Source organism: Salmo salar, chromosome 20 (assembly GCF_965601325.2).
Source record: "Salmo salar chromosome 20, fSalSal1, whole genome shotgun sequence".
Classification (NCBI taxonomy): Eukaryota; Metazoa; Chordata; class Actinopteri; order Salmoniformes; family Salmonidae; genus Salmo; species Salmo salar.
Genome location: NC_138310.1, coordinates 7912808 through 7934006, shown reverse-complemented (window position 1 = coordinate 7934006; position 21199 = coordinate 7912808). Strand labels below are relative to the sequence as shown.

Below are 21199 nucleotides of genomic sequence, written 5' to 3'. Positions count from 1 at the left end.
CCTACCCTTCTCTAAACTTTCTCAACTTTATTAGCATAGTCTGTCCTTCCACAGTGGAGTAATGACTTTCCTCTGATCCTTCTAGTTATTGACACCTCCGATGACATCAGCACGGTGACGGACATCCTGACGCGGCGGATGCAGGAGCTGGAGCTGAGGAGCCAGCTGGGGACCTCTCCTCCCTGGATGTCCCTGTTCGAGGAGTCTCCTGGTGGCCCCCGCACACCTCGGCTGGCGCGCCACAGCCCCCACTCCCCCCACCGCCTCCCCCACAGCCCACTGAGCCCCCTGCGCTGCCCCTGGCCAGGCCTGCTCTCCTCAGATGCCAGCCTGACCTCGGACAGCGACAGCCCCTGCAGCACCAGCCCCTGCTCCCGCCACCGAGGCTGGGCCGAGCCCCTCTCCTCCCCCCGCTTCCGCCCCCGCACCCTCTCCCTGGATGCCAAGCTCAGCACTCTCAGGGGCAGGGGGTATGGGGGGGTGTTACAGTGCTCCTGTCAGCCCCCTTCCTCCTCCTCCCTTGCCCCCATCCCGGCCCAATGCGTCCCCCAGGCCACCCTGTCCTGCTCCAGCTCCACCTCCAGTAACAGCTCCAGCGAGGGCAGCCACAGCCCCTCCTCGTTGGACGGTACCCCTTTCTCACGCCCCTCCTCGGCCCGCCGGAGCCTCAGGAACTTGAGAGCCAAACTGGACCCCCGAAATTGGCTCCAGAGCCAGGTATAACCCACCTCAGCTCCCCACTCATCTAAACCGTCTCCAGAGCAAGAGGTAACCCACCTCAGACCCCCACTTACTGTATCTAAACCACTGAGCCAGGGATAACCCACCTCAGACCCCCACATCATCCAAAGTCCTGGAAAGAACTGGCGGGAAGGAAGCCAGTCCCTCAGTTGAAAAAGCCCTGGTATTAACTGGAATTACTTTAGACTAAGGACAGGAGACATCCTGCGTCCAGCTCTTCAGTGGGCTGTGTCAGTATCAATGGTCCACAGAGCATGGGAGTCTTCTGCTTCCCTTTCTAATGGTAATGCTGGTTAGGAAATTGAAGAGAAAGTTTTGTTGATGATATACACGCAATATCTCTAGGCTCTGTGCATCTGAAATCTCCAACTGGCAAGGGCAGCATCTGTCAGTCAAAGACTAGAGCTTCCTCGTCAGTCATCCAAGCCATACACCCCTCAATATGAACATGATTTCATAGCATCTTGTTAGTTCAGCTGCGGTATTTATTTACTGTATGTGCTGTATTTGGGTTTGCAGTGTTTGGGCAGGGCAGTGAGCATGTGGCCAAGTGAATTGTCAGTGTATGGGAATGTTTAGTGTCTATATGTGGTCATGGGGTTGTTGTTGTTGTTGTTGTTACCTGTACCACAAAGGCTCACTGTGATCTATCCAAATGGCTAGACCCATCACCTGTATTATGAATTCATGCCTAGAAGGAACAAGTATACTTATGCACCGATTTTGCTTATTGCATGATTGTGCTCAAAGTCAAAGAATCTGTTGCAGGAGATCTTAACTGCTCAGAAGGTGAATGAATTGAAAGGTCAACTTAATGCAACAGTTCTCCCAATAATTTACTGTACTACTTGTTACTACAATGATAACATCAGGGTCACATCGAGCTACTGCAAGGTTCCTAGAACCTCCCCGGCATTCGTTAACACATTGTAGGCCTACTACACACCAACCAATATTTAAGATTTCTGTTAATCACTTATAGAGTAATTATAATGAATTGAAGTAAGCCAAAGGTAATGTACTACATAATCACGAGAACCCATATTAACTTGTTACACTGCCTCATTGCAGTATTGCGTGCAAATGTACTGACTTTGAAATCTGGGCCGGCCCCTACAAAATCCCCTAGAGTTAAGATGTAGGCCTAGATGGTTATGAAATGGAGAGGCATAGGCTTTGGATGTCCTTGTCAATCGTAATATGCCCCTGCTAGCAGGCAAGGATTTTTCTCACAAACGATACTCTGTTGATGAAACCGATACTCTGCATGGAGAACAGTGTTGCTAGGTGGTTTAAACCCCATGCTACAGCTCTTCTCAGGTCCCACTGAAATGGTAAATTCAAGGGTATTTTAATGTCATCCAATTCATTTAGGTTGGCAAATGTTATGTATTTGAGAATGTACAACCTGGGAATGCACATACATGGGTGAAGAGTTTAAATATCCCACCTTTGACCTTGTGGATTTATAGCTTAGTTTGTGGTACAGTCATAACCTTATGCCCTGAAAACCGGACCTAGAATTTCACACAGTACCAGTCCAAAGTTTGGACACGCCTACTCATTCCAGGGTTTTTATTTATTTGTACTAGTTTCTACCTTGTCAAATAATAGTGAAGACAGCAAAACTATGAAATAACACATGTAATCATGTAGTAACCAAAAAAGTGTTAAACAAATCAAAATATATTTTAGATTCTGTAAAGTAGCCACCCTTTGCCTTGATGACAACTTTGCACACTCTTGGCATTCTCTCAACCGGCTTCACCTGGAATGCTTTTCCAACAGTCTTGAAGGAGTTCCCACATATGCTGAGCACTTGTTGGCTGCTTTTCCTTCACTCTGTGGTCCAACTAATCCCAAACCATCTCAGTTGGGTTGAGGTCGGGTGATTGTGGAGGCCAGGTCATCTGATGCAGCACTCATCACTCTCCTTCTTGGTCAAATAGCCCTTACACAGCCTGGAGGTTTGTTGGGTCATTGTCCTGTTGAAAAACAAATGGTAGTCCCACTAAGCGCAAACCAGATGGGATGGCGTATCGCTGCAGAATGCTGTGGTAGCCATCCTGGTTAGGTGTGCCTTGAATTCTAAATAAATCACTGACAGTGTCACCAGCAAAGCACCATCACACCACCTCCTCCATGCTTCACGGTGGGAACCACACATGAAGAGATCATCCGTTCACCTACTCTGCAGCTCACAAAGACACTGCGGTTGAAACCAAAAATGTATAATTTGGACTCATCAGACCAAAGGACAGATTTCCACTGGTCTAATGTCCCTTGCTCGTGTTTCTTGGCCCAAGCAAGTCTCCTGAATGTCTCTTGTTATTATTGGTGTCCTTTAGTAGTGGTTTCTTTGCAGCAATTCGACCATGAAGGCCTGATTCATGCTGTCTCCTCTGAACAGTTGATGTTGAGATGTGTCAGTAACTTGAACTCTGACGTATTTATTTGGGCTGCAATCTGAGGTGCAGTTAACTCTAATGAACTTATTCTCTGCAGCAGGTAACTCTGGGTCTTCCTTTCCTGTGGCGGTCCTCATGAGAGCCAGTTTCATCACAGCGCTTGATGGTTTTTGCAACTGCACTTGAAAATGTTCCGCATAGACTGACTTTCATGTCTTAAAGTAATGATGGACTGATGTTTCTCTTTGCTTATGTGAGCTGTTCTTGCCATAATATGGACTTGGTATTTTACCAAATAGGGCTATCTTCTGTATACCACCCCTACTTGTCACAACACAACTGATTGGCTCAAACGTATTAAGGAAAGAAATTCCACAAATGAACTTAACAAGGCACACCTGTTAATTTAAATGCATTCCAGGTGACTACCTCATGAAGCTGGTTGAGAGAATACCAAGAGTGTGCAAAGCTGTTATCAAGGCAAAGGTCGGCTACTTTGAAGAATATAAAATATTTTTTGATTTGTTTAACACTTTTTTGGTTACTACATGATTCCATGTGTTATTTCATAGTTTTGATGTCTTCACTATTATTATGCAATGTAGAAAATAGTAAAAAAAATAAGAAAAACCTTGGACTAAGTAGGTGTGTCCAAACTTTTGACTGGTACTGTATATATAGAACATCGCAATCGATTATGCAAGTAGGCAATACAGGAATTACTGATCTATAGCAAATATTGTGTTTAGCTTTTTCGTAAGATAGTGCCGTCTTTTACCTACTAAGAAATGCCAACCAGGTGATTGTAGTAGTTGTTAAATGATGGTAAGGTGGGCAGGGGTAAGTGTGGTTGGCCCCCCTGGTCTATGCATTGAAGCCTATCAATCCCTCCATGTTTCTTTGTTTATGATGGACTGTAGGCTATGATATGTTACTGTGTTCCAAGGGCTCACAGCTGGCTCACTCAGTTTCTCATTAAAACAACTGGAAATGCTTCAAAGTGGCATTTTACTGTAAAGTTTTTTTGTAAGTTAATTAACAGAACTCCTCATTTCTTTTTGTTAAAATATGTTTTACATGATTGATTTTGTTATAAATACAGCTATATTGATATTATTTTAACAGTTGATTTCAGATCTATAACTGCGTCCGGTAGATAATGTTAACCATGCAAGTGTCCTGTGTTGTTTAAATATGTAACATAACGATAATAAATGATTTGTCAATTTAGAACAGCCATTGTTTTCTTGTCATGTCTGTCTCATTTTAGTGGAAAAGATACAGAGTATCATTTGATATGTAGAGGAGAAACGCTATTAGCTAACTCGAGAGCAGGGCTGTTCAATTCCGGTCCTGGATGACTGAAACACTTCTGGTTTTTGTTTCTACCTGGTAGTTAATTGCACTCACCTGGTGTCCCAGGTCTGTATCAGTCCCTGATTCTAATGAGAGTATGAAAACCAGAAGTGTTTTGGACCTCCAGGACCGACATTGAACAGCCCTGCTCTAGAGCAAACATGCTTTTTGCCAATGTTGAACAGAAAGGCCCGCACACTGAATATGCTCCCAATTACCACGTTTCGATCCACAAGGATCTTTGTCAGGTCAAATGGACTGTGTGCTCACATACTCAAATATATACACATTTCACCCCATATGACCATTAAGCACATGGGCCCGATTCTGACCCGAGGTTAGCGCGTGTAAATGGAACATTATTCCATTTTGTGCACTTTTCTCTCTGCGTATTCTGACCTTGAACTTAAGCATGAGAATAGCATGCTATTCACCTATTAGTTTGAGGTGGAGAAGAATAAATGAAGGTGTGGCCACAGATACGCTGTATTCTGACTGACTTCATTCCCTAATTATTCCATCACCTTTACGTTATAGTAAACCATGAGTAAGGTCTAGTGAACCTACCAGTTCCAAGTGGAAAATGCATCTACCTTTCCCCCCGATAGAAATAACAATCTCCATGCACTGTAATTTCCAACTTGATAAGAGCTAGGTAATTGAGTAATCTGTTTGGTTAAGGGAATTGTAAATAAAGATGACACTTTAAAAAATATATTTTACCTTCTAATGGCTGGAGACAAATGTGAAACCAGTCATATGTAAGCATATCAACATATCAATTTTCCACAGTAAAGTTTATAAAATGCTGTGCCATTGTGCAGAATTGAAATTGTACAGCCTTTTAACTTGCAGGGATGGGCACTACATTATCATTCCATTTAATTACCTTGTTTCATTTACCTTACCTCAAATCACTTATGCATAATCAGAATTGGAAATGAAAGATGCCTTGATGTAGGCAAAGGATTATTTACAAATCGGGCTGAGTTAGACAGACACTTAGTATTTTTTTTAACCTTTATTTAACTACGCAAGTCAGTTATTTAAGAACAAATTCTTATTTACAATGATGGCCTACCCCGTTAAACTCTGTCAGTTGACCCAAAATGTATGCAGACATAGTGCATGCCAACAGTGTTCCGTTTCATAGTTTAGGGACTGAATGAATATTTTATCCACTTAAAGTTGAAAACTGCTGTAGCGCATTTCAGCTATCCAGACAATGTTCTGCAAGAGCCATTGGTGACCTAGTTATCCCTGTCATTCTCTGCACACAGGATCCAAGCCTGCGTGCCGATTCTCCAACCGTCTCCCGAACTGTGCACTTCCAGTCATGAATTTAAAATCATTGGATTAGTGAAATCATTCGCTAGAGGGATTTTCCACCATCGTTAAAATCTATGACGTGGAGTGTGCAAGGGCACGCTTTGGAAAAGGGAGGAGAATTGGTATTTGCAGCCAAACTATCATACGAATCTTTCAATGGGAATTTGTGCTGTTGAAAATATCCTTTTCTCAGTGTTGAAAGTAAAAGAAAAACACAGTAACTGGAATGTCTCATTTCAAGAATGTGCTAATACTTGTGATGGCTTATGCAGTGTTACAAAATATATAGTCTCGTCCACCAGCCGCCTTTCTCTCACTGTTAGCCTGGGGACGAGGTTACAAAGATATAGACGGGTCATGCTCTGTGTGTGAATGTCTCTCTCTCTTTCTGTCTGTGTTGAGGTCAGTAGGTGGTGTGCTGCCTGTCACCTTATTTCCCTTATGGCAGTGTTATTCGACAACTAACCATCAAGCTCTTCATTAGTTATACCAGCTGGGCTAAAATAAAAATATGCAACTGTGAGTACTGGGGTTGAGAAACACCGCCAGAAGAGATGCTGCTTAATGTGAAAGCACATTCCAACAATCACACAACTTGTCATATTATTAACATTATATACAAAAATATATATTCATTTTCCAGTGAATGCATCCCATAATGATGGGAATCTTGATATTCTGTCAATCATTGCCTGATGTAAAGCGTGGGGGCATTTTAATGAATGACGTAAAATAACATGCATTGGATCACAGCACTTTCTGATTGACAGTACAAAGAATTCCTGATCATTGAGGGGGTAAATTATCTCCCGCATATCCCCAGCCTACCTGTGCGACTCTAAATTCTACCCTGTCCCTATGGCTAGCAGATGCCCCGTGTGTTGGAGGCCCGTAACGCCAATCCGGCCAAGGTCCTCCAGGCGAACGTGGAGAAGCGTGCCGGGCAGGTGCCAGCTTTGTCGATGTACCCTGAGGCGATGCGGTGGAGCTGCTTCGCGCCAAATGTGTGATAGTGTCCCGGCATTACCTGGTCCACCTGCTCGCTGTCCACCAGCCCCACCAGGCGCTCACAGCTGCTGATGTAGTCGCTGACCTGGCTGGTGGGCAGCCAGTCAATCATGGCTCCGTCGTAGACCACGTCCCCGCTGAACAGCATCTTGTTGTCGCCATCGTGTAGGCAGATGCTGCCCCGGGAGTGGCCGGGCATATGCAGCACCGTCAGCTGCCTGTCACCCAGGTTGATGACATCACCTGAGGTAGAATGAGGAGAGAAAGAAAGATGGGGAAAACAGACAAATTGAGCAATAAGATATTCCAACTGCATTGCAGCACTGACGCAGCAGAAGTGTATTGACCAGTGCTCAGATTACACAGGGATCAGATGCTGGCTGGGGAAGTTTGAGCCAACTTTTTTTAAATGTGCGGCAATGCGTGAAAATGTGACAAGACGGACCAAAAACCTGCCATAATTAAGAATGTGTTGTGGTCTGATCTCTGTGGATGGGATTGAATGTGTGTACATTCTCCCTTTCAGGCCATGTAGTAATTCAGTATGTCCGGGTCTAGTCTGCTGTATTTCCTTGGCTGAAATAAAATCCATCAAAGTCATCAGCTGAGTATGAAAATAGCATATACAGTGCCTTCAGAAAGTATTCACACCACTTGACTTTTTCCACATTTTGTAGTATTACAATGTGGGATAACATTTTTATTATTAATGGAAAATAAAATGAATATGTATTCAACACATGCTAATATCACATTTGGCAGTGATTACAACTGTGAGTCTTTGAGTAAGTCTCTAAGAGCTTTGCAAACCTGGATTGTACAATATTTACCCATTATTTTTATTTTTTTATTCTTTAAGCTCTGCCAGGTTGGTTGTTGATCATTGCTAGACAGCCATTTTCAAGTCAAAACTGTAACTAGGACACTCAGGAACATTCAATGTCGTCTTGGTAAGTAACTCCAGTGTATAATTGGCCTTGCGTTTTAGGTAATTGTTCTGCTGAAAGGTGGATTTGTCTCCCAGTGTCTGTTGGAAAGCAGACTGAACCAGGTTTTCCTCTAGGACTTTGCCTGTGGTTAGCTCAATTCCATTTCTATTTATCCCCCCAAAAAACTCCCTAGTCCTTGCCGATGACAAGCATACCCATAACATGATGCAGCCATCACCATGCTCGAAAATATGAAAAGTGGTACCCAGTTATGTGTTGTGTTGGATTTGCCCCAAACATAATGCTTTATATTCAGGACAAAACGTTTTTTTATTTTTTTTGTTTTTTTTTGCAGTATTACTTTAGTGCCTTATTGCAAACAGGATGCATGTTTTGGAATATTTTTATTCTGTACAGGCTTCCTTCTTTTCACTCTGTCATTTAGGTTAGTATTGTGTAGTAACTGCAATGTTGTTGATCCATCCTCAGTTCTCCTATCACAGCCATTTAACTCTGTAACTGGTTTAAAATCCCAATTGGCCTCAGTGTGAAATCACTGAGCGGTTTCCTTCCTCTCCGTCAACTGAGTTAGGAAGGACGCCTGTATCTTTGTAGTGGCTGGGTGTATTGATACACCATCCAAAGTGTAATTAATATCTCTAAAATGCTGAAAAGGATATTCAATGTCTGTTTCTTGTTTATTTTACCCATCTACCAATAGGTGCCCTTCTTTGCGAGCCATTGGAAAACCTTCCTGGTCTTTGTTGTTAAATCGGAGCTCGACTGAGGGAATTATATGTGTGGGGTACAGAGATGGGGTAGTCCTTCAAAAATCATGTTAAACACCATTATTTCACACAGAGTTAGTCCATACAACTTATCTGACTTGTTAAGCACATTTTGACTCCTGATGTTATTGCTAAAAACATAGTTCATAAATGTAATCCATTTTAAATTCAGGCTGTAACAGAACAAAATATGGAAAAGGTCAAGGGGTGTGAATACTTTCTGAAGGCACTGTACCTTTGCAGATACCGGCATACTGCAGAGTAGGGCTATTTATGATCCTAAGAGGGCGGGAGGTAACCTAGTGGTTAGAGCATTGGGCCAGTAACTGAAAATTCGCTGGTTCAAATACCTGAGCCGACAAGGTGAAAAATCTGCCGACGTGCCCTTGAGCAAGGCACTTAACCCTAATTTTCTCTAGGGGTGCCGTATTACTATGCTGACCCTGTAAAATCAACACGTTTCACTGCACCTATCCGGTGTATGTGACATTGAACCATGATCATAAATAATCTTTCTTATGGGACCCATTATAAGGGCTCGCGAGTGGTGCAGCAGTCTAAGGCACCGCATCTCAATGGCATCACTACAGACCCTGGTTCAATTCCAGGCTATATCACAACCGGCCGTGATTGGAAGTCCCATAGGACGGCGCACATTTGGCCCAGCGTTGTTAGGGTTTGGCCGGGACATGCCTTTATTGTAAATAAGAATTTGTTCTTAACTGACTTGCCTAGTTAAATAAAGGTTAAATAAAAGAAATAAAATAAGCAACAACATTGTACAGTTCATGTAACTGAGTCAATAAACATATTTAGGGTGTGGAACCTCATCTCAAGAATGCGCAGTCAGACTTTTAAAGCTCTGACTTATATTGAGAGTGTATGATGGAATACAAAACAGGGAGGGGTAATGCACGTGTGTGTGCGCGTGTGCGTGATGGGAGGTCAGTGTTGGTGCTCTGCCAAGTCTCTGCAGTATAAATTTCCCTTGGGAAGCAGCCTAATGTGAAAGCGTATTCCAATGCAAAGTCTGTAACAAGGGTTGCAGACACATCCATAAATGCCTGTGTTATCACATTCATATTGACCATATCCTTATCTCAACATCATACAGCAAATGGTCTTCTAGATTTCTGTAACAATTATGCCACCACATCGGTATCTCTATAGAATTTTTGGTTTGGTTCTTACCTTCTTGTAGTATATGTGTTGGTTGTACAGCCTTGACTCTGTATTGCCTGGCCCTCCATCCCGGCCAGGGAGCCTGGACTATCTCTCTATCGGACAGCCAGGTGACCGTCTCGAAGTTGTCTCCGTTAGCCAACGCATCGACCTCTGCACTGTGGACCCCGACTTGTTGGAACTGATGCAGACCACCTGAGTGGTCGAAGTGGGCGTGGGTGGCGATAGCCAAAAGGGGGTTCTTTCGCTGCGGGTCGTCTCCAAGCAGACTTTTGGAGTTAATGTAGTCAGGTAAGCTCCTCAAACCCAAGCCTGTGTCTATCACTACGTCTTGGTGAGATCCTCGGAGGAGCCAAATATTAGCTCTGTTTGACGATTCGAAAAACTTCTCCTGGATCCAGTATAGTCCTTCTCCGAGGGATTTATGCGCGTACCAGTCCGTGGCAGACATCCCAGGTCATGCACTTGGCGACGCGTAATAACAAAGCTGTCAATTGCCGCTGTTCTGCTACACACAGGTAATATCACTGTATTTGAATGTCTAAGATTTTAATACGCAAAAAAATAATGGTGGCCACCGGACACACCCTTGTGGGAGGAACGCATGTTGATTGGACGGATAGATGTATGACGGCACTGTGAAACCAAAAAGCTATTGGTTGGAACACACCTACCCATGTCGTCAGATAAACAATGCCAACGTATGCATCGCCGCAAAGTAACAGCTGTGCTCAAAGGAGAAAGACGAGGACCTGCAATTCACCGGTGGCGTGGTAATTAGGTCCTACTTTTAACTCCATGACATTCGATTTGATTAACCCACACAGAACAAACATGCAATGGATTTCAATCCACAACATGGGCTGACTGCAGCTAGGTTTCCATTCAATTTGTGACAGCTTTTTTTCATGCGAATATTCTAAAAATCTGCCTAAAACAATATGCGACTTTTCCCACCAGAGATTTGTTTCCATCAAACTGACTTTCGCGATATCAAATATTTTTCAACTCTAATGATGGTTGTCATAAAACCGTTGCGTTATATAGCAAATGTGCCCACTCTGGTCATGGCACATGTGCTCTATCTAGCCAACAGCTCACAGAACAGTGCTGGTAGGCAACTTAGCCTACATTGTGAGAGTATTGTGGATCAACGACATTATTTGTCAAACGGCAGGAAAGCATCGATGATCATGTCACCAGAAAATGACCCTCGCTCATCACCTTGCACATTCACCACCCTGTGAAATTCATCAATGTATTTCATCTGTAGCTTAAAAACTGCTCACTTTCCCGAGTCATAGTGAGAGGACCACACAACATAATCATCAGCATCGCATGACTCCAAGTGTACTTCGATATGATGGTTATTATATCAATATTTGCGCATAAAGGCGTTTCCACCACCATTTCTCGCATAATTAATTTGACCGAAACAAAAAGATCCCACCATGTCGAACGACAATTGTCAGCATTTATAAACTTGTACCCGCATTTAATGTTTCCATCAGCCCGGGCGTTAGTTTTCTCATACATCAGGTAATTCATGGGAATGAAAGGGTTGGATGGAAACGTAGTTAGTGATGCATTGCCAGCTGATACTATTTACCAGGTTTACATCCAACCTTTTTATGCGAGTAAAGTGCATGTCGGATAAAAAAAAAAAATAATCATGCATTTTTGTCAGGGCTGATGGAAACTTTCCAAATGTCGACGAAACAAAATACGCAAGACAAGTTGTGGTGTTGGTAAAATGAATTATGCGAGAAATGTCAGTGGAAACGCTCTTATGCACACATTAATATAGGTTAATAACCATCCTATCAAAGTAAACGTTGTGTGGTCGTCCCACTATGTGTCGGGAAAACATCCAGTTTATTACAAATTAAAATGGATGAACTTCACAGGGTGGTGAGTGTGCAAGGTGACGAGCTTGATGCTTCTTTCCAATAAATATCGAGGGTCTTATTCTGGTGACATGACAAATAAAAATAATATTGCTCTTTTGTCCATAAGATTTGCGATTGTTTTCATTTTTCAAAAACCTGAAACAGCTTTTTCCTGCAATCTAGCTCATAATCACTATGCTTAATTCTATGTCAAAATGTGTCAATTTTTCTGCAAATCTAAGCATACCTCTGTATCCTCCTGACTGGTGGAAATGAGTTTTATTCAGTACATGTATTTATTGGTTGCTTTTCTAAAGTCTACCAACCTTGCTAGCTACTCGAATTTCGTTGATAACCTGAAATGACTTTTTGGTAGCTGTTTTTAGCAACGCTAGTATTTACACACTAGATTTGCAAGCAATTACATGGTAAGAAAAAAAAAACGGAACAGTCCGCTGTAACTAAAAGTTAAGTACAATTATATTTCAGCTTACTCTGTAAATTGTCTGTAGGCTTGATCCTTATGCGGGGGGGGGGGGAATAAAATAAAACATCTAATGGAACAGAATTTCCAAACGTGCGTCTGTTGTAGACCCATGCAGTTACTCAGCAAGGTCAGTTCCTCTGCTTACCTCATGGAAACATAAAAAGTCCCCCACAACTTCTTGCTTTTTGTTTTGCAGGTATTGCACATGTGAAGCACTTTAATTTTGACATGAGTTAAGCAGAGAGGAAGTGGTTCTACAAATCAAATAACAAATTGAATGAAATGGTATTGTCACATGCTTCGTAAACAACGGGTGTCCTTTTCCAACAACGCAGGGGTAAAAAAATAACATTGCTATATACAGCAATGTTACAACAGACCCACGTTTGGAAAGTCTGTTTCATTTATTTTCTATTGGATGTTTAAAAAAAAAAAAAATTGTCAGCATCTTCCTAGCGATGCTAGTGTGTAAATACTAGCATTTCTAAAAGCAGCAAGCTTCTTGGTAGATAGTTATGAGGTTCTAGGTTTCTAGGTTCTGGGCTAGCTAAAGCCAACTTCATAAAATTGCTAGGTGGCTAGTAGTATTACAGCGAAACAACCAAAAAGTAAATATGTATAAAAACAAATTACAGGACATCTGAGGGGGCATGTGAACATCACTATGTCCTCTGTAATATAGGTTATCGTGTGTTGGAAGCAGTAGCCCACTCATAGTGCAGACATGGCTGGTGGTAAAGGCCGTGGTATAGCTGCCTTCAGCTTCAACATCGAATCCCTGGGCCTCAGCAGGGGGAATATGCCTCAGACCAGAGAGGGGCCCAACAAGCTGTATCCAGTGAGTAGCACTATACTGACTGCATTTACCAGGCTTATGGTCTCTGTTTCCTGGGCCAGTAAGTTACATTGCCTTGGGAAGAATGGGCTTTTTAGTACATTTATATCATTCAGTTTCCCAACTCCAGTCCTCCAGTACCACCAACGGCACACGTTTCAGTTGGAGCCCCAGAAAACCCACATGATTCAACTGATTGACGGCTTGATGATTTGTTAAATTGAATCAAGTGTGCTTGTCCGGAGCTGTTGGCGGTACTGAAGGGTACTGTTGGGGTTACTGGAGGTCTAGAGTTGCGAAACACTGATTTAGCAGACGCTCTTATCCAGGGGGACTTACAGGAGCAATTAGGGTTAAGTGCCTTGCTCAAGGACACATCAACAGTTATTTTCCCCATTCAGGATGTGGAGTTCAAGCCTGTGCCGTTGAAAGAGGGAGAAGATGAGGACTACATGCTAGCCCTGAAACAGGAGATAAGGGGAACCATGAGACTACTACCCCACAACATCAAGCCTCTGGCTGGGAAAGGAGGTGAGTGTGCATTATCAGCAATGGTGAGTGTATCTCATCATCCATTAAGACAATGGCATGAGGTGAGGTAATGTAACACCCAGGAACTGAGCTATTTAACCATACCTTATCTGGAGACAGAGAAGCTGATCTAGGAGAGAATATTGAGTTATAAATTCCTGGCCTGACTAAGCTTGGATTTAGAGCACATTATTTTCTGGGGTAAGATGATGTATCCGTATCAAGTGCAGCCTTATCATAGCTTATTGATGTATAGTAGAAATAATGGCTTTATCTGTATTTTTGAGTTCACTTGGTCATATGCTCAATGTACTACAGGAGAAATGAGTATTTAAGAGAGATTTCCAGCAGGTACAAAATGTGCTTGCTGACTTAATTGAGTGTTTAGTTTCCGTTTGTGTGAGTATCCATGCATAACCTTTACTGTTTTCATATCAAATAGATGTTGAAAGATACAAGGAGAGGTATCAGAGGCAAAACATGTTGGATGAGTGGACACCAGGTACTTGTTCAATTTGGTCATTATCACATTAAAGTCCCCATGCAGTCTTTTTTAAAATTGTATTTTAAAGTCATCACTGTGTCTGATTAAATCATGATGTGGGTTTATTTCATGAAAATAACTTAAATATATTTTTTGTAATTTATTTCCTTTTGCTATTGAACTGCTCAGTCTGATCGTTTGGGCGAGTTGACAGTTTGAAAATATTTCCATACAGTGCTGATTGGCAGATGGGATTGTCTAGAGCAGGGTTCTCCAACCCTGTTCCTGGAGAGCTGGTCCTGTAGGTTTTCACTCCAACCCTCATCTAGCGTACCTGATTCTAATAATTAGCTGGTTTAAAAGCTGAATCAGGTTTGTTACAACTGGGAGGGTAGATCTCCAGGAACAGGGTTGGAGAGCCCTGCTCTAGAGCCTACCCCGCTTACCCCTTGAAAGTAGGAGGATACATATGCAAATAAAAGATGACTGGTCATTGGTCAGAATTATCAGATCAGATTGATCTGTGGGCCAAAAACAATTTTTATTCAAAATAAATAAAAATAAATAAATATTGTAAGCAAAACCTGAGTCTGATTTCCAATATTATTAACTTCTTTTAAGATAACTTCTCACTTGTTTGTCATTACAGACTGGCAGCTTTTTCCAAAAGAGCTGATGCCTCAAAAGAAAAAGTTGAATGTAAAACCAGGTACTTAAAGTTTGTGTAGGGATAATCAATCATATATTTTATATTACAATTGTGATTGTATGCTAATAACTATATTTCCAAATGAACGTAATATAGTAGGTGCAAAGAAGAAACCCATAAAGGTATCAAGCAAAGAAAAAGCAGATGTACTCAGTAAATTAGATGTAAGTCACTTGCATCACCTTTATTCCTTTTCACTTATTATACATTGCATGTTTTAAAATAATAAATCAATTTCTGGAGGGGTTGGGACTAGTTGGGATTTTCTGTACATTCAGATTTGACATTAATAGCATGATAACATTGACTTGTATAATGATAAAATGAACATACCCATCATATAATGTTTTATGTGTGAAAGCTGTTTGTAAATCTGGATAATCATACAAAATGGCTATTTCTTCAGGAACTTGAAAAGAAAGACGATGTAAAATCAGACGAGGAGAAAGAAGAAAATAAAACTACAGAGGAAGGAGAGGAGGAAGAAATTGGAGAGGAGTTGGAAGAGGAGGAATTAGAAGAGGTAAACCCCCCCCCCGACTCCCCCTAGTTGTAATATATAAAGCCCAATTTTGATCTAAATCATCCTTAGTAGTTAACTTCTATCGCACAATGTATTGTATTTCAAGTTGTTCGCTGACACACTTCCATACCATCAACTTGGTATTGAGACGTCTCTGATGGTTTCTGGGTATGATAAATGACATGTTTACAGTCGTGGCCAAAAGTTTTGAGAATGACACAAATCTTAAAGTCTGCTGCCTCAGTTTGTATGATGGCAATTTGCATATACTCCAGAATGTTATGAAGAGTGATCAGATTAATTGCAAAGTCCCTCTGAACTGAATCCCCCCCCAAAAAACATTTCAACTGCATTTCAGCCCTGCCACAAAAGGACCAGCTGACATCACGTCAGGGATTCTCTCGTTAACACAGGTGTGAGTATTGATGAGGACAAGGCTGGAGATCACTCTGTCATGCTGATTTGAGTTCGAATAACAGACTGGCAGCTTGGAATCATTGTTCCTCCTCTGTCAACCACTGTTACCTGCAAGGAAACACGTGCCGTCATCATTGCTTTGCACAAAAAGGGCTTCACAGGCAACGATATTGCTGCCAGTAAGATTACACCTAAATCAACCATTTATCGGATCATCAAGAACTTCAAGGAGAGCGGTTCAATTGTTGTGAAGAAGGCTTCAGGGCGCCCAAGAAAGTCCAGCAAGTGCCAGGACCGTCTCCTAAAGTTGATTCGGCTGCGGGATCGGGGCACCACCAGTACAGAGCTTGCTCAGGAATGGCAGCAGGCAGGTGTGAGTACATCTGCACGCACAGTGAGGCGAATACTTTTGGAGGATGGCCTAGTGTCAAGAAGGGCAGCAAAGAAGCCACTTCTCTCCAGGAAAAATATCAGGGACAGACTGATATTCTGCAAAGGGTACAGGGATTGGACTGCTGAGGACTGGGGTAAAGTCATTTTCTCTGATGAATCCCCTTTCCGATTGTTTGGGGCATCTGGAAAAAAGCTTGTCCGGAGAAGACAAGGTGAGCGCTACCATCAGGCCTGTGTCATGCCAACAGTAAAGCATCCTGAGACCATTCATGTGTGGGGTTGCTTCTCAGCCAAGGGAGTGGGCTCATTCACAATTTTGCCTAAGAACACAGCCATGAATAACGAATGGTACCAACACATCCTCAGAGAGCAACTTCTCCCAACCATCCAGGAACAGTTTGGTGACGAACAATGACTTTTCCAGCATGATGGAGCACCTTTCCATAAGACAAAGGTGATAACTAAGTGGCTCGGGGAACAAAACATCGATATTTTGGGTCCATGGCCAGGAAATTCCCCAGACCTTAGTCCCATTGAGAACTTGTGGTCAATCTTCAAGAGGCGGGTGGACAAACAACCCACAAATTCTGACAAACTCCAAGCATTGATTATGCAAGAATGGGCTGCTATCAGTCAGGATGTGGCCCAGAAGTTAATTGACAGCATGCCAGGGTGGATTGCAGAGGTCTTGAAAAAGAAGGGTCAACACTGCAAATATTGACTCTGCATCAGCATCATGTAATTGTCAATAAAAGCCTTTAACACTTTTGAAATGCTTGTAATTATACTTCAGTATTCCATAGTAACATCTGACAAAAATATCTAAAGACACTGAAGCAGCAAACTTTGTGTAAATTAATATTTGTGTCATTCTCAAAACTTTTGGCCACGACTATGTAATGTCTGAAGATCACAATACGCAATATTCACTGAACAAAAATAGAAACGGAACATGCAACAATTTCAAAAATGTTAGTTACAGTTCATATAAGGAAATCAGTCAATTGAAATTAATTAATTAGGCCCTAATCTATGGATTTCACATGACTGGGAATAGAGATATGTATGTGGATCAGAAAACCAGTCCGTATCTGGTGTGACCACCATTTGCCTAATGTAGCGCGACACATCTCCTTCACATAGACTTGGTCAGGCTGATGATTGTGGCAGATGGAATTTTGTCCCACTCCTCTTTAATAGCTGTGCGAAGTTGCTGGACATTGGTGGGAACTGGAACACGCTGTCGTACACATCAATCCACACTATCCCAAACACGCGCCATGGGTGACATGTCTAGTGAGTATGCATGCCATGGAAGGATTGAGACATTTTCAGCTTCCAGGAATTGTGTACAGATCCTTGGGGGGGCCATGCATTATCATGTTGAAACATGAGGTGATGGCGGTGGATGAATAGCATGACAATGGGCCTCGGGATCTCATCACGGTATCTCAGTGCATTCAAATTTCCATAGATAAAATGTAATTGTGTTTGTTGTCCGTAGCTTATGCCTGCCCAAACCATTACGCCACCATGGGGCATTCTGTTCACAACGTTGCCATCAGCAAACTGTTCGCCTGCACAACGCCATACACGCTGTCTGCCATCTGCCGGGATTCATCTGTGAACAGCACACTTCTCCAGCATGCCAGTGGCCATTGAAGGTGAGCATTTGCCCACTGAAGTCGGTTACGACACCGAACTGCAGTTAGGTCATGCCCCTGGTGAGGACGACGAACACGCAGATGAGCTTTCCTGAGACGGTTTCTGACAGTTTGTGCAGAAATTGTTAGGTTCTGCAAACCCACAGTTTTATCAGCTGTCCGGGTGGCTGATCTCAGACGATCCTGCAGGTAAAGAAGCTGGATGTGGAGTTCCTGGACTGGAGTGGTTACACAAGGTCTGCTGTAGTGAGGCAAGTTGGACGTACTGACAAATTCTCTGAAATGAGAGTAGAGAAATCAACATTAAATTCTCTGGCAACAGCTCTGGTGGATATTCCTGCAGTCAGCCTGCCAACTGCAAGCTCTCTCAACTTTAGACATCTGTGGCGTTGTTGTTTGACAAAACTGAACATTTGTGGCCTTTTATTGTCCCCAGCACAACTTGTTTTAGTTTATTAATTCAACCATTTAAAAAAAAAAACAAGCACACATAAAACTTAAAAGCCATACATGAATAAAATCATCGACGATAACACACAAAGTCGGACTTATTTCCATTGTGGTCCTCTTGAGACAAGATGGCTAGACAAGCTCAAACACAGTATGGCAGCGAGATGATGATGATGATGATGATGATAATAAATAAAACATAAACACGAAGAAGAAGAACATCTATCTCATCATTGCGGTTATATCGTAGGGTACATTCAAATGGGCACAGAAGACATCAAACCATTTTTTTAACTTTATTTTTAAAGCTGCCAAGCGAGGACGTTGTTTTTATGGGTAGAGGCAACTCATTTCACTCTGAGGCGCCAGTATACAAGAAAGTACCTTTCCCAGCATTACTCCGGAACCTGTATACTATTATCACACATTAGTAACACCTAATCTGGTACTGTGATTGTGTGCATCCCTAAAATGGGGAAAGTAATCAGTCAGATATCTGGGTGCAGAACCATAAATATTCCTGTAAACCAAACCCAGTCTAATCTGGGACACTTTAGCATCAACAGGCAGCCAGTTGAGTTCCTGAAAGCAGCTCATGTTTATAGGGAAGGACATTCAACAAGCACTTACAAAAATGACTGATAATTGGCTGAGAGAAATTAAAAATAAAAAGGTTGTCGTGGCTGTTTTGTTAGACTTCAGTGTGGCTTTTGACATTATCAATCATAGTCTGCTGCTGGAAGAAACGTATGTGTTATGGCTTTACACCCCCTGCTATATTGTGGATGAAGAGTTACCTGTCTAACAGAACATGGAGGGTGTTCTTTAATGGAAACCTCTTCAACATAATCCAGGTAGAATCAGGAATTCCCCAGGGCAGCTGTCTAGGCCCCTTTTTTTAGTCTACTAACGACATGACACTGCCTTTGAGTGAAGCCAGTTTTTCTATGTATGCGGATGACTCAACACTATACATGTCAGCTACTACAGCAACTGAAATGACTGCAACACTTAACAAAGGGCTTCAGAATGGGTGGCAAGGAATAAGTTAGTCCTAAATATTTCAAAAACCTAAAGCATTGTATTTAAATAATGTGGAAATTGAGCAAGTTGAGGTGACTAAACTGCTTGGAGTAACCCTGGATTGTAAACTGTCATGGTCAAAACGTATTGATACAACATTAGCTAAGATGGGGAGAAGTCTGTCCATAATAAAGCACTGATCTGCTTTCTTAACAACACTATCAACAAGGCAGGTCCTACAGGCCCTAGTTTTGTCGCACCTGGACTACTGTTCAGTTGTGTGGTCAGGTGCCACAAAGAAGGACTTAGGAAAATTGCAATTGGCTCAGAACAAGGCAGCAAAAATCTCACCTGGCTCAAAGTAGAGGAGAGATTGACTTCATCACTACTTGTATTTGTGAGAAGTATTGACCTGTTGAAAGCACTGAGCTGTCTATTTAAACAACTAGCACACAGCTCAGACACCCATGCATACCCCACAAGACATGCCACCAGAGGTCTCTTCACAGTCCCCAAGTCCAGAACAGACTATGGGAGGCACAAACTACTACATAGAGCCATGACTAGATGGAACTCTATTCCACATCAGGTAACTGATACAAGCAATAGAATCAGATTTTAAAAAGTAAATAAAAATACACGTTATGGAACAGCGGGGCCTGTGAAGCAACACACACGATAACATACACACTATGCACATGTATTTTGTGTTGTAGATATGTGGTAGTGGAGTATGGGCCTGAAGGCAAACACTTAGTGTGTTGTGAAGTCTGTAATGAATGTATTGTAATATTTTTAAAATTGTTTAACTGCCTTAATTTTGCTGGACCCATAATAAATACAAAAATGACCCTGATAAACTTATTCCGGCCTTTCTGGAGCTTCCCATTCAGAAGCTTAGATAAGCCCCCAAACCAGGAAGTACTAGTGTAGTCAAAATGACATTGAATGAGGTCAGTTGCTAGCAGTCTGTGGATAGCAGTCCTGGTGGGATATTTTATCAATTGGGTCAGTGCAAGTGATCTACAGAAGTGCATAGATGCATTGTGGGTTGGGCTATCTTCTTTGCAAACGTGAGTATTGGAAATCTAACAAAATGATTTCCTTCACCAGTTAATCATTAGTTTAACACAATTTAGAGATCTTCATAGAATACATTCTGATAGGGCGGCATGTAACACATCCCCAACAAAATCGGCTTTTTGGAAGGCAGATATCCAGCCAGACCATCTCCAGATCGATTATATCCGATCTGATGTTATAAGCAATGTCCAATCTTACGAAAGTGCACATGTGTAATGATCACGCTGTTTAATCAGCTTCTTGATATGCCACACCTGTCAGGTGGATGGATTATCTTGGCAAAGGATAAATGCTCACTAACAGGGATGTAAACAAATTTGTCCACAAAATGAGAGAAATAAGCATTTTATGCATATGGAATATTTCAGGGATCTTTTATTTCAGCTCATGAAACATGGGACCATTACTTTACATGTTGCGTTTTATTTTTGTTCAGTATAAATGACATTTAATAGCTACAGTCCCTATGCACATAGCACCCTTACTAAAAAAGATTGCAGTCCAATTGCAATATGCTGCAAATATTGCATCCAAAATAAGTTGTTTACAGTAATTTGTAACTGCGTCAAAAATACCTGCCGACTACAGTTACAAAATGGCAATCTTTTATTTTTGCAAGGGCATTCACACCAATGGGGAATGTCACAATTAACACTTGCCTTTTTGTAGGAAAATGACTACATTGCCAGCTACTTTGAAGATGGTGATGATTTTGGTGCAGGCAGTGATGAGAACATGGATGAAGGAGCCACATATTAACCTCAACTGTATGGATGTTATCTCAAGAGCATACAGTATTTAAAAATCCAAAAGAATGTTGACTGTCACTCTTCCAAATGTATTTCCCCTGCAAATCATGATTTATTGTTTACCAAATAGCTGTGACTAACACTGTCATCAAGTTCATATTTTGTTTGAACCTACATTTACAATGTGAGAATCATAAAGATGTTTGAGTTTAAATACTGTA

At 41.9% G+C, this 21199-nt stretch overlaps 3 protein-coding genes across 7 annotated transcripts in view; 2 read left to right on the top strand and 1 right to left on the bottom strand.

Annotated features, from left to right (window-relative positions):
• The window catches only part of LOC106580158 (rhotekin), a 92426-nt gene extending 88038 nt beyond the window's left edge, over positions 1-4388 (top strand). For 2 of the 3 annotated variants that reach the window (XM_014160903.3, XM_014160905.3), the window contains exon 12: positions 86-4388. In XM_014160903.3, the coding sequence (XP_014016378.1) occupies positions 86-723 (638 nt within the window). In that variant the 3' untranslated portion in view covers positions 724-4388. The remainder of the gene's footprint in view (positions 1-85) is intronic. The other variant, XM_014160906.3, reaches the window with a different exon arrangement.
• Positions 4389-5511: 1123 nt separating this feature from the next.
• Positions 5512-10192, bottom strand: mblac2 (metallo-beta-lactamase domain containing 2). Its single transcript, XM_014160908.2, has 2 exons — positions 9751-10192; positions 5512-7085 (listed from the first exon to the last, which is right to left on the bottom strand). Exons 1-2 carry the CDS (start codon positions 10190-10192, stop codon positions 6697-6699), a joined length of 831 nt encoding a protein of 276 aa, XP_014016383.1. The 3' UTR covers positions 5512-6696.
• Positions 10121-21192, top strand: polr3g (polymerase (RNA) III (DNA directed) polypeptide G). 3 transcript variants are annotated; one of them, XM_082966185.1, is made up of 9 exons: positions 10121-10259; positions 12800-12955; positions 13354-13483; positions 13926-13985; positions 14617-14676; positions 14773-14840; positions 15083-15199; positions 17514-17673; positions 20899-21192. In XM_082966185.1, exons 2-8 carry the CDS (start codon positions 12842-12844, stop codon positions 17634-17636), a joined length of 672 nt encoding a protein of 223 aa, XP_082822311.1. In that variant the 5' UTR covers positions 10121-10259; positions 12800-12841; the 3' UTR covers positions 17637-17673; positions 20899-21192. The 3 variants fall into 3 exon arrangements, with proteins under 3 accessions (XP_082822311.1, XP_014016384.2, XP_082822312.1); XM_082966186.1 differs by lacking the exon at positions 10121-10259 and adding an exon at positions 10424-10514; XM_014160909.3 differs by lacking the exon at positions 17514-17673.
• Positions 21193-21199: the final 7 nt, after the last annotated feature.